General features: G+C 43.1%; 1 protein-coding gene across 1 annotated transcript; it reads right to left on the bottom strand.

Annotated features, from left to right (window-relative positions):
- Positions 1-1,732: 1,732 nt before the first annotated feature.
- Positions 1,733-13,838, bottom strand: LOC128446076 (E3 ubiquitin-protein ligase RNF38). Its single transcript, XM_053429032.1, has 12 exons — positions 12,329-13,838; positions 8,925-8,977; positions 8,592-8,773; positions 7,451-7,883; positions 6,627-6,764; positions 6,323-6,511; positions 5,061-5,222; positions 4,871-4,974; positions 4,268-4,349; positions 3,815-3,936; positions 3,337-3,436; positions 1,733-2,716 (listed from the first exon to the last, which is right to left on the bottom strand). Exons 1-12 carry the CDS (start codon positions 12,615-12,617, stop codon positions 2,654-2,656), a joined length of 1,917 nt encoding a protein of 638 aa, XP_053285007.1. The 5' UTR covers positions 12,618-13,838; the 3' UTR covers positions 1,733-2,653.
- Positions 13,839-13,920: the final 82 nt, after the last annotated feature.

Raw genomic sequence — 13,920 nt, forward strand, 5'->3', positions numbered from 1 at the left:
GCATAGAAGGAGAAGAGGAGAGAGGGTGGAAGAACAGAAAAGATTAGAGGAGAGGAAGAACAGAGTAATAAGAGAACTGAAAGAGAGAATCAATTAAAAAACAGAGGAGAGTGCATGAAGAGGACAAGAGCACGAAGAGTCACTGAGGGAAAGGATGGAAGCGGTGGAGGAAAAGGAAAGAAAAGAAGAAAATGGGGGTTAAGAGATTCAGATAAGTTGGACAGAGCGAAAGACAGGGACAGGAGGACAGTGAGTCAGCAGGCCACGGCCAAGAGGCTTCACCTTTAATTAAACTTGAACTCGGAACATACATCAACAGTGTTTCTCAAAGTAAAGAAACTATCTCACTTTTTTCCGTGAGTTTCAGATGACACACAGCAGCACCTCCCTGTGCGGCCACAGTAGAGTTCTTACCTCCACCAAGGCCAAACAGTCCCCCTTGTGAAACCACATTCATCTATAGCCATGAATTAGTTTTTGAGAAATCAATGAAAAGGTTTAAAAAACATTCACAAGTCCTGCATCCACCCCCTGATCCTGATCCCACTGAAAATGTAATGGTTCCTTCCCCGGCCCATACTGCGTCCTTCAACCAAGTGTCATCTGTGCTTAGTTTTGCATTAACCTGCTAACTAACAAACAGACAAACCAGTAAACGCAGATATAGACAGGAAGTAAAAACTAGTGGTAATCAGACATATATACACCTATATATCAGGATTTAAGAAGACCAGATGTAGCAAGTCATAGACATGAGGTCAGCCCCTTGACCCCTTGGGCCCCTCAGAAATGGAAGTCTTGCGATTATTCTTCTAAGGCTTATTATGAAAACAGTAATTACTTTATAAGTATTATTTTTCATCTACAAATTAGAATTTCGAATTTATTTCTGCATGTGTAAACTCTAATTCCAGCCCAGTACATCAGATGGGAACCCCAAGAGAGGCTGCCTGTCTTGTGACAGAAGCATAAAACATTGCCCATTTGTACACAGCCTAGACTGAATGAAGAATAAAACACAGACCTATAATTGTCTTATAAGTCTGTGCTGTAATGGTTTTTATTCAACTTGCTGTATTGAAATTGTGTTTCATACATATTGGCTACATGTGAACCAGAGGGGATGCAAACCGTTAACAGCTTGGGCTGATATAGAGTGAGGGTGTTCTAAAAGAGTAGTGTCACCGCCTAGTGGCAGTCTGAAGCTAATACACCTGTACACACAGCGGTAAATGGCAAAAATAATCTGACTATTGAATTTCTCAGATTATGATGTGAACACCAGTTGCTAATGGAAGTTATTGCATGTTAGAGAGCATAATCTGATTAAAATTTGAGGCAGCATTGCATCCTCTAGGTCATGTGTTCCAGGTTCCCGCCAGGATTTAAAAACCCAAGCCTGAACTGGATGAATGCAAAAAGCTACCTGTGCTACGAGTGGTTTTTTTTGTAATTGCAAACTCCAATAGGACGTTGTAATGCGACTAAGGCCAGATTACGTCACCTATATTAAGGTTAAGGTTAAGATCATCAGAAAGTTTCCATGGCGGTGTCTTATTGAGAATATTGTTGTTTAGTATCAGAACGTTGGTGTCCATGTTAATCTGTCTAATGTTATATTTCAATAACAGCACCACTACCACAGAGGGATGAAAAAACACCACCTGATTTATTTCACTAGTTCTTAATTCTGAGTAGAAATAATATTTTAAAACATATACAAAATGCTAAGTTTAAAAAGTTAATATCAAGCCTTTTATTTGGTATACAGATATTCATAGATTTATACAGTATATATATATGTATATATGTAACACATGTGCCACTGCAAAGTCACAGACAAACTTATTTTGCTATCAAACAAAAAGAAAAATATATAATATACTGTGCTTAATTTCAAAGAAGTACTGTGAAGCGCTTATAATGAAAAATAAAAAACCAGAAAGATGAGGTAACCGCCAGGCATGAAACAATCACCTATACGTGTTTACTAATAATAATCATAATCATAATAATAACAATAACTCTTCTGCAACAAAACGGATCAAATAGGCAAATTAGAAGTATAGTGGCAGCATGGACCCTTAGTGTCAAACTAGAGAAAAGGATTAAAGTCTAACATACATACAGACAGAGTATGCATACAGACATACAGTGCATCAACGTACAAACAGGAAGTCAAGTCAGTCACTCGCAGATGTTTTTCTTGTCTGATACACAACAGAAACTCAGGCATGCTCCAGGACAGCTAGAAAATCTGACACACACACACATTCTAGGACCGACCAAACGACACTTGCACAGTTGTGCTGCATGTGAACACACACATACACACCACTGGAGGATGTTGGGTCATTCACTGAGAAATATGAGGACCGGCGTGTATGTACATGTACAAGAAAAACAAATCGCAGGAAAAAGACTGACTGGGAAAGGGCAGAGAAAGAGGAAAAATCTCAGGGAGAGTGAAACTTAAACAGAATTAATGGAAGAACAACAAAGGACGAGAGGGTGCTGTACAAAAAGGCAAAGAACTGGTGCACGTGTGTTTGTGTGCGTGTGTGTGTACAAGCACGCAGGTGTAGCTTTGAGGAGCAGGCAGTACTGAATGTGTTGGACAGACAGTGGAGGAGTATCTGGCTCCCTCTGGTGGTCACTCCGAGTCTCTTTGAATTTCTGAGGCATCGGCCCGACAAATGGGACAAGTCCTGTTGGCCTGAGGACAGACAGAGGGAAAAAGTAAGGTTTAAGAAGCAGGTTATAATATAAATCATACAAAATGGCTTCCTAAAACTTTATACAATATTTGAACAACAACTAAACTATCTAGTCGCGCATTGAAATATAAGATATTTCTAATTTAATTGTTGCTGAACTGCTATCTTCATAACACAAGTCACACAGACACTTGGGAAAATGAGTCACCCCTCTAAAAATCACAAGACCATGTCATGGTTAACACAGCCTCTTTTAACCCTTTTTCAGCAGGAAATATTGTGCTGAGACATGTAGAACAGATTGTTCCGGTGTTCCTGGGGTTTAGTGTGTTTTTTAAGTTTCACTCTGAGCTGAATTTAGGAACACTTGCACACAAGCCTGATGTTTGTTTATATTATCTGACAGATCACTGGAAAAATCGACACTCTCACTTACTGACATTTAATTAATGCATACCTGTACAGAGTGTTTGTGTCTTTGAACAAAAAATGAATTTACGGATTGGAACTCCTAACGCAGCACTGCCTGGTCGCTTTCTAAAAACCAGACTTACCCATCTACTCTATGTAAATGGAAAGGAACAGTGCGTGATTTGCCATGGAAGGTAAACACACTTACCCTGAGCCACTTGTCGACACATTTCCCGTGGAACTCGTGGCTACAAGGCAGGACTCGCAGCAGCTGACGGGACTCGAAATCACTCATACACACCACACACCTGCAGCACAACAGATATACGATGAAACAAAATATTGCAACACAATAACCACAGGTGACACAAAGGACACTTAATATGACTGTGAAAACTACATCATGTGGTGAATTCGTTTTTTCAAGAGAGCATGTCTCTTGGAGACTGAAAAGTTTTTACGTGTAAATGAGTTTTCAATCTATTCTGAGAGAACTGAAACTGTCTATGATCATGTAGCATTTTATACGTGTATATAAACGTATACTTTGTGAAACGTGTGCCAAGAATTAGGACATTGTAACCGTTATGTTCACCTCTTCTCTGTCTCGGTGAACAGAAAATGTAATTAACAATAATTCAGCCTCTCAGCAGCTGATGACCTTGTGGCTGTAAAAAGGCACTCACAGTGTTTGCTCAGACTGATGGTTATTTGGATTGAACCGATAGGAGGGGAGCTGTTCAATGTCTCCCTTGGTCAGTCCTCTGAGTTTGGCCTCTCCCAGACGCTCAGCAAGGTTCAGGAGAGCCTGAGGGAAAAATCATCAGCAAATAGAACGGTACTTAGTAGAGCCGTTGCCTCAGACAAGGCAGAATAATCCTACAAAGGATTTTCTGGTTCTTGTAATAGAAATTTAAAGGAAAAAAGGAAGTGGTTTGATAATCTAAATGTTTCATTTGTCATAAAATATACTCCTAAACAGTGGAAAATGCCAGAAAAGTTAACAGAAATGTTCCCTGTGTTGCATACAAAGAGAAAAACAAAAATGGGTGAAAACATAACCTCCATGGCAGGAGTAACAACACAAGAATCAGAGTCTGCATCCAGCAAACAAGAGAATCAAACAGATGAAGACCAACCTCATAGTTTTCCACCTCTCCATCGTCGACATCCAGCTCCAGGCTGATCGCAGGACCTGTGGGCTGGACTGGCAGCATTGAACTGCAGGAGGAGATGTGAAGCTATAAGGTGTAGCAGTAGCTTCACTCAAAGCTACAAAAAGAAGCTCTGATAGCCTTCGCATCCAAGATGAATAGTTAATTGCCCCCCAAAAACTATATTTTACCAACTTACATTAAATATTTATTCTCACTTTATACATTTCTGTTTATTCATTATTCACCGTGATTTGAAACTGCCTGAGAAAGGCTCAGGATCTTTTTATGCAACCAATCCTTTGTTAAATCATTTGATTCTCTTCCGTTTTCACAATTTAACTATAACCAAGGACCACTCAAAGATTTATTCTCTTGGAAAGACTTGGAAATATATATTGCTATTGAAAGTTTCAACAAAATACAATGATCCTACCACATCTGACGTTTTGATATCATCTTTTATATGGCTCTTCAGGTATAAGTAATCAAATCAGGTAATTTACTGTTTATTTTGCTAATAGAAAGGGAAATAAAATGTCACCATAGCTGTCTCATCTTAGTAAATGCATGTGCTGATCTACTCACAGGAAGTAAGGCAGGAGGCTGGGGTGGTAAGGCGAAGGTGGCAGTGGCTGTTGCGAACGGTACCGTCGCCCCGGTAGACGCCGAGGAATGAAGTTTGGATAGGACTGAGGGGTGAAAACAAATATATGTCGGATCATTTATGTAAAGAAAACATTAAAATGCATTTTAACAACTCCTTCTTATTGCTCACCACTCCGAAGAACTCCTGTGGCAGGGGATCATGGGAGAGGAAGTGGAGCTGTGTGGAGTGTGGGTTGAGGGCTGGGTGTGTGGCAGGCGGATAGTGGAGCCCAGCACCCAGAGACAGGTGCTCTCCCAGCAGCTCTACGTCATTCTCTATCCTTTGTAATGGCTGCGGAAGAGCAGAGCAAAGCGTAATTTCATGCAATCACATCAACAGAAAAAAATTCAACCACAATGAGCTTATCCAAACTAATCAGCTGGTCTCCAGTCTATCAGAGGAAACAAATTACTTGGTTTCAGCATTCAACTTCAGCTGCATGTCTCTGGACTGTGAGAGGAAACTGGAGAAACAAGAGAAAACAAACGCAGGCACGAAGAGAACACGTAAACTCCAAGAATCCCTCTTGTCGTAACAAGAGTGCGAACCCCTTCCTCACCGTGGCACCCAGGATGTAACATAAACTATAGTACACTACATAGATATAACAAAAATCCAAGCCATAAAGCAAAGATATGTTCGACTGAATATAAATACTGGTGCATTAATTAATTTAATTTGAACAATTAATGTCTCAAACTGCTTTGTATTCTGCAGTCAAAATTAAAAAAACTAAGAAAAGGCAAACATGAACGACATTTAAAAAAAAACTCCATTATATTTTAGCTTGAGTTAAACAAGCTTGAACTTCAGGGATCATACAGGTTTTTAAATTAGGATTTGAACATGGTAGCATAATATTGAGTTATTAGCAGATAATCAATATTTTCCTTGCTCTCTTCAGCCAATAGCATAGATGTGTCTACTTTTTCATCTGTGGTTTTACCTCATTTTATTATAAATGATGCTGCCACCATGGCCTATTTTACTACGAGTCCTCATACATTATAAAACCGTAAACCATCCCCAATTATCTGCTACTGCTTGAGGAGAGGAAAGAAAATAGCTCATTGTGTAAAATATGCATCACCCATTTTACTTTAACATAGTGGGGCAAATTTACTGCTGCATTTTATATAGTTAAATGTTCCACTTAAAGCAAGTGGAACATTTAAAGCTCTTGAAAGATGCTGACTTCTCCACAAGAAAACAGGGTTTTGTTAATATAAAAAAATTAATTGGCAGAAGCACATAGAAAGTTAAATACCAGCGTCTCATGAATCTCTAAAAAGCGATGTCATTCTTTGTAACATTCACAAAGATGCAATTGATTTGCTATGGCTGAAATAAAAATCACCTCAACACAACATACTATGCATGTTCTGACTCACCGATCGTGCCTGCTGTGTCGGATAGGGTCCAAACTGTCCAGGCTGAGGCAAGTGAGGTGGGTGGTGGGAAAGGTGTGTGGGGGGATGAGGGAGGTGAGGAGGGGGTAATAGGAAGGTCGGGTCAGTGGACAGCAGGGATGGGAAGGGATAGGGCATTGGTAAGTGCTGCACAGAACAGGTCTGAAGGACCTGATGGAGAAAAAAAAAAAAAAAGACATGCTGTCATGAAGGAAGTAAGCAACAATGAAAGCATCAAATAAAGGAAAACCCAGTCAAATGTAAACAGCTGAATTTAATCTCTTACGGGAGGGACGCTGCAGACGGGATAGTGCTGTCCACTGAAAACCACTGAGCACGCTGGGATCTGCTGAGGGGCAGAGCGAGGAGGCAGCCCGGGCGGCGCTCCCGGGGGAGACACAGAATACGACACAGGAACTGAACCCTGAATATGGACATTGAGGGGGAAAGATTCCAAACGTTACATGCAAACTTAGAACACAACATCTGTGCACCAAATAAAGCATTTGTGATTTAATGATGCTTATGAAAGGATTTGGTTCATAATGTCTGTCTGCATCTTTCATTTTCAAACCGATAAAAATAAACTGAAGATTGTTTGATTTTAAAGCTGAACAATTAGATGTGGGATAAGTCATGAAGTTAAAATTGTATTTGGTGTAACATCCAGTGGATTTTCCCTTTGTAACTGACACTAATGTGTGGATATCAATTCTGGTAGGAACCTGGATGAATGAAAAAAGCGATTTGTCAAATACAGGATAAGATGCTTACGAAAAAAATATATTTGTTTGTATTAGGAGTTCTAAAAAGTTCAATAACACAAACAACACTTCTCACCAAGGTAAATTAACTAAAATGGAAATACAGTAGTTGTCATCTTCTACATCTTGCTAAAAATAGGTTAAGGTTAATAAGGGTTTCATTTTCCCTACTCTAAAGTGTTTGTGAGTGGGTGTCATTCTGGTCCAGCACAAGGAAACAAGAATGCACAAGAAGGGACGACCTTTGAGAATCAAACTCATGTCATAAACACAAAGTCATGTTTTCTCATTTTCAAGGTTTTTCTAGAATAATGTTAGTCCTTTCTCATCTATATGTGCTGCTCACCTGCTCATGGAGGTCCAGCACCACACTGCTCTGATGCTGGGATGGGTGAGGGTGTGGGTGCTGTTGGTGGGCTGCTGGGTGCAGCAGCCTCGGAGACAGGTTTGGTGACTGGTGGAGGGGTCTCGGGGAGGGGTTTGGGGGATGGTAACCTGAACGCTCCTCGGGTCCAGGTCCTCGAGGTGGCTGCTGGCTGTAAGGTGGGTAGCCCTGAGGAGGAGCCAGATGACGGTAGTTTTCATCCTGGTGGCCTGGTGACGGGCCGTGGTGAGAGTGCAGGTGGTGGTGGTGATGATGGTGTGCGTTGGGGTGGTGATGGTGGTGGTGGTGGTGATTGTTGTTGTTACTGTTGTTGTAGTGGTGGTGGTTGTTGTGGGCGTGGTGGTGGTGGCGGGTCAGACGGTCTCTCCGGCCACGCTGGCGTCTCATTGGAGGGCTGAAGGGGAAAAAAGAAGAGCTCTTCATTTCTCTCAGCATGAATACTGGAGCTGCCACATACTGCAAAATGTTCAGTTTAAGTATAACTTTCTGACCACACTAAACCAACACTCAGCAGGACTAAGAAAAAATAAATTTGCTGCCTTCAGAGTTCTACCACATGTGTTCAAGAAAGACAGATCCTTTGACAATGGAGAATGCGAATACATAGTTTATAGCATTTCACCATAACGCATGTTTGAAAAGTGCCTATTTGGCATTAAATAAATAAATAAAATCAAATTCAGATAGATAACTATATGATTTCCTCTGTCTTTTGCACTTTCCATAAGTGTGGGCCATGGCCCACTGGTGGGCCTTGGGGGTATAGCAAGACTTTTATAGTCTATTAAAGTATGATTTGTTTATAATTTATGTGTGAATAGAAGATCGGGCTACACGATTTTGGCCACAATAATATTTTAATATATTAATATTTGGGGGGGGCTCAAGCCTCCTCATTTTGGGGAACTCTGGTCTATTGCATGAAAACATTCATCATTTGTTCCATATTCTCAAATTTTCAAGTCATTTCAAGATTTACATCTGGGATCTTTTAATTTGTGATGGTAGTAAGCATTATATTTTTGACATTTTATATCAGCAATCCCCAGATTAGTAATTAAAATAATGTAATATGTATTATTACACATGTACACATACTTACCTGCGGCGATTGCGAACAGGTGTGTGGCATCTCTCTGGCATGTAGTGGGGGTGCGGTCTGCGACTGGGAGGCAGTTCCCATGGACGAATGGGTGAGGAGGGAGTGGAGGGAGGTGCAGAGCTCAGATCCAACATGGACTGCTGGGAAAGACGCTGCCTTTTCGGGCTTGGGCTGTCTTCCATCTGCACGCAGAGGTGAGGGAGGAGGAGGGCAAAAGATAAAGAGGGCATACAAAAGAGGAGAATGAATGGGAGAGAAAACAATGACATACAAATTCTATTCAAACCAGGAGCAAAGCAGAGGCAACGGACACTGGTCATGTTTCCTACTTACTTTGTCCCGGTCGTCACTGCACACATTATCCGGATGAAAATGAAGCAATCCTCCTGCAGGCCACAGAGGAAATAAAATCACAATCAGATAAGAGCACTGAAAAAAAAAAAACATCACAAGAGACCTGGACATACAGTTTCTGAACAAACACACAAGCAGCTGGTTGTCTTTGGTTTTTCGTATCCCAATTCTAACGCCACACTGGATGCCAAAAAGTCAATATCTTGTTGCAGCCTGGCTGATTTGCTTGAACAGTCGTACAGACCCAGCACTACCATATCCAACAGTGACAAAAGAAATGTCTTGGTCCCCTGTTGTCACTTAGGGCCTGTCTTCCAGGACAGCCGACAAGACAAGGAAGGAAGCTATCTCTGGATGATGTCACCATGGACTCATCTTCTCTGGCTCTCATAGACAAATCCTTCCCTCTGATCCAACATGAAAGTCCGCCTACCAAACTCCCAGTAACTGACAGATTCCACAATCAAACATGGCCAAGTTACAGCACATGTTATAGGTTGATTCTGGATTATAACTTTTGTCTTCTGACATCAGCTCCTCGTCAACATCACTTTTGGTGTACTATGTAGAGGGTCATGGATTGATTTAGTCCATTGAAAGAAGGTAAATCTGCATAAGTGCTTTATCAAACAAAAACCCTGACAGATATCAGGTTTCAGCTTGTCAGATGTAAAATATGTATTATTGTACAAATGTTTTCTAGTTTTGGACAGTTAATAAAAATAAAAATAAACTTTTTTAACTGTAGTATTTCCTTTCGAAATTAACCATTAGCAGAAAGCTGAATGTTTCCTGCCTGTATTTTTCCTCGTGTTGGAGGAATAAGTCATAAAAATCTCTCCAAATATCAAGAGGCCACCACAAAAAGACTGAATGAGATTTAAAAAAAACATTCAAAAACATCACTGAATAAAGCTCTGAGGCCACGAACATAATCTCAGAACAACACAATGCCCTCCCAGCTGTTTATCTGGGAGTCCACATGTGCATTCTAGATGCAGCATGTGCACAGACATTTCAGCAGCTTAAGAAGGATGTCCTTGAACGCAGCTGACAAGACTTTCCTCTAAGCAGTCCCCCCAAAAACCTTTAATCACCAAAAAGAGAAAAACAATTATCCTTCCCTCATCTCGTTCTGCCCCCCATCCCCCCCACACCATTTCTCCGTCATCCAAACAGCCCCTTCAGCCTTCTCAGAGGGAAAAAAAATAAAATCTGGGATCCAGCCCCCCCACCCTTTTCTTGTCTTTACGACACCACTCCAGAGCCATGTGAAGTCTGCCGATAGTGACAGCTCAAAGACGCCCTGCTAGTGGCTGCAGAGAACAGAGGGACGCTTGGTTGACTGACAAGCCGACAGGAGGGCCAACACACTGGCTCACATCTCTATTCATCTGCTATCCCTTTTTCTTTAAACCTCATAGGGTTCTGGGACTCGGGCGCCGATCTGTTTTGAGCAGAACTAGGTCTGTTAATGCTGATTCACCCTGGGGGCCACAAGAGAGGGGATGGTGAGCCAGACTGGATGGGTTCTGCTGGCGAGCACATGACCTTGCTTCCTCCGAGCATGGCTGCTGGGGAAGACTGACACCATTTCTTTCAAGACTGACACCCACTCAGGCAGAGCAGAAAACTTTTGAGTATCAGCTGTCACCAACTAGCATTTTTCTTCTTATAGTAGCATTCTGTTCTTATTCTTAGATACAGAGACGTGAACTATTATTTATAAGAAACAGGCCAAAAATAAAGAACAGCCTATTTTACCCGCATATCCTGTAGAGGTTTCTTGACAGTATTAATGAAGGTCTCAGAAAACCGGTTGCTATTAAATTGCAATGCTTGCACGTTGTGGGATGCAACAGTCATTTCTTGAAAGTGGGGGAGTGGTAGAGGGGGAGGAGAACATTTTTGACACGGACCCATTTTCCAAACATCCTCCAAACCAATCCTGAAAGTTCCTGCATACAGTGATACCAAGGGGCATAATACTGGGACATGTACGACAACAAAGCAGCATGGGCAAAGAGGAAATCTGCAATCTACACCATACAAGTGGGACACGTCACACGCAGACCCCAGCCTTCGACCAAGAGGCATGTGCAGCTGCTAAGATGAAGAAAGCACCACACACAGCAGGGACATGCAAACGTCTCTGTAGTCTTTCAATTTAAGAAGCATGCGTTTCTGTGTGCGTGTCCCCTCTGTCTGGGCTATTTTTGGTGTTTGGCAACAGTGCTACTATTACAGAGGCCCATTAAAAGGCCGCTTTAATTCATTCAAAGCACTTTTTAGCCTTTGAGGGGATCCAATCTGGTGTAACAGAAGGTTTCTCCAGACACTTTCCAATAGTCAGCAATGGAAACCTGCTGTCAACCTGGTGTCTATGAGATCAATGAAAGGAAGCTGATCTGAGGTTCTGCGTTTAATTAGCTGCTCTATCAGCTTCATTTGTTTCTCTCTCTAATTCCTTAAATGTTTTGGGGAGTTTTTTTCTTTTTGACAGCAGGGACCTACTTCTGCTATGGGCATTACAAGTCAATTGACTTCCAGTTTTAGTGATCCTGGGCAATATAAATAAATCTGACTTAAGGTTAACAAACCATCATCCAATCTGCTGTTAATTCCCTTGTCTATATACGTTTGCTTTTAAAGCACTACATTAATCATTGCTCAGCGCTGAACCATTGATGACAAACCAGTTCGGCTAGTTTGGGACAATATAAAGATTTGCATATAGGCTTAAATGTAAGTTGACCAGCATGAAGATATATGCTGAACTGCTATGACGACTATGGCAGCATGGAAAATCCCTATCTAGACAGATCTCTCTTTTCAAAACAACTTCAAGGACTGTGTGTGCTCTTTCAATCAGACTCTACTCAAACATAGATCTAATAGAGACTGGGGGGGGACTATGTGGCATGGTTAAACCACTTGGAAAATGCATATATCCCTGGACTCCACATGAGTAACACAATATGACCCTCAGGCCTTCAGCCACACCATTCCAGGACTTTGCAAGGGGGATTTTTTTTGCAGTGCATAACTCCAACTGAGGGTCAGGATCATTTGCACTGCCACTATGAAGCCAGGTAGTGACAGCCAGGACAGGAAGTTCAGGAACCTGGTGCGCTCTGTTTACTTAGGTAAATGCTACTCAACCCTCTAAAGCTAAGCCTCTGTTGGATCTACTGACCTGGCATATAGCTGGCCTTTCAAACAACACCTGGCAGTGAAAGCACCAAACCTTTTAGTTAAATGTCTCAAAGCCTGTTAAGCTGCCAGTGGTCCGCATGCATCCCCCAGGGGGTGTATCCTGTGCGAGTGTGTGCAATGATGCATCTAGCCCGGGCTACAGGCCCTGTTTACTGAAGCCAGCTTACCGGCCCCGGGGTGTCTGTGAGCTCCGAGCGAGGAGTGGCGCGGCGCCCCCGCGGACATGTAGCTCCCCTGGGTGTGCTGCTGCTGGCCCTCCGAGTAGCTCCGACCACCGTGGTGGTGGGGCGCCCAGCCGGGGTTGCTCTGCGGCGGGTAGCTCACCGCTCCACCGCTGGCGTTCATCAAGCTCCCGCTGCCGACAGCGTTACCGCTGCCGTTGCCTCCAACGCTGCCGTTCATGCCGAAATGATAGAAGCCAGACCGAGACCGCGACCGAGTCCTCGGGGGGTCCATGGCTGGAGAGGAGGAGGAAGATGATGAGGGCGGTGGTGGTGGATGGACGTGATGAAGGTGGGCTGGAGAAACGGACAGGAGCCTCCCGCCTCTGCGCGTCTGTCGATCCGCCGAGTTACCGCTGGTGATGACCGCTCACTGCTCGTGTTTTCTTACACATTTAAAGCTGCTGTTTAAATGGACCGAGGGAAGACACCTGGGAGCAGCGGGCTCAGGGAAGCACAAACCTCGTATGTCGCACAAGCAGCAGCGGCTCCATCCAGTCTCTCCCCTGGCTGTCCGTGCGCGTCAACTGAACGAAAAACGCGTATTGACTTGACGACTTATGAAAGTGCATACGTATAAAAATATAGTCATTAAACTAGTAACAAACTACAATCATTATTCTGTGTTGTTATCGGTAGTTTCCGTCGTTAGCGGAGCAACAACTGAGCAAGTCTCAGGTTCTCTATTGTCTGTGCACGGATGACCAGTGTCAGGCTTTCACACAGTAGAATAAAGTGTTTTTAAAGGCAATGGTTGAAAGCAATGTGGTCCTCAACAAATTAGATAATTATCCATTAAAAGGCAACTGCTAAGTTGAAGTAAATATATTTCCCAGCCAAAGCTAGCCAAGTTTAATACTTAGATACCCCAGCTCAGGCAAGATGGCTAGCTGTCGAGCGTTAGCAAACTAAAAAGAAACCCGCCGCCCTGGTAGCTGGCCGTGAAGCAAAGTTATTAGCATAGGTTCGTGGATAAATTGCGGCTCAACTGCGACGAGCACCCCGCGGTATGAGGTCAGGTTACACCCCTTCGCGTCGGCTAACTATACCTGCGCGTTCATTGGCATAATAACGATTTTCCAGCTAGCCCGAGGCTAAAAGGAAGCGGGGTCTGGAGGGGAAAACAAGTCCAACAGTGCCGACATTACAAGCTAGCTAGCGTCGCGCCGTGTTAACGTGAGGCTCGTCGTCCAACGGAGCTAATAGCGGATTACCTCGGGTAGCGCGGGGGGGGGGGGGGGGGGCGCAGATAGCTACGTTATCCGTCAAACACGGCGGACGATGTTTGTCCCATTTAAATCCCCTCTCGCTTTCGCTGTTTTCTCTGGTCAGCAGGGAGCGTAGTGGAGATCGATCAGTGGGAGTTTCACGTCCCTGCCGAGTAGCAACCAATCGATCGCAGAGAGACGGGACGCTGGGTTCCACGGAAATCCGCCTCCTGTTTAGGAGTAAATCACCCACACCCCGAGCGAGGAGACGTGGAAGGTCGCACAACATTTGACAAATTCACATTTGTTTAATTATCAGCTTCAGATGTC

This window comes from Pleuronectes platessa, chromosome 8, assembly GCF_947347685.1.
Source record: "Pleuronectes platessa chromosome 8, fPlePla1.1, whole genome shotgun sequence".
Taxonomy (NCBI): Eukaryota; Metazoa; Chordata; class Actinopteri; order Pleuronectiformes; family Pleuronectidae; genus Pleuronectes; species Pleuronectes platessa.

What these genes read in the sequence shown, in the direction of transcription:
- LOC128446076 (XM_053429032.1), bottom strand. Translation starts at nt 12,617, where the DNA reads ATGGACCCCCCGAGGACTCGGTCGCGGTCTCGGTCTGGCTTCTATCAT. An exon ending in CATCAGTCTGAGCAAACACT is followed by an intron (nt 3,437 to 3,814) that starts GTGAGTGCCTTT and finishes GTTGTGCTGCAG; the next exon opens with GTGTGTGGTGTGTATGAGTG. An exon ending in GTGTCGACAAGTGGCTCAGG is followed by an intron (nt 2,717 to 3,336) that starts GTAAGTGTGTTT and finishes GTCTGTCCTCAG; the next exon opens with GCCAACAGGACTTGTCCCAT.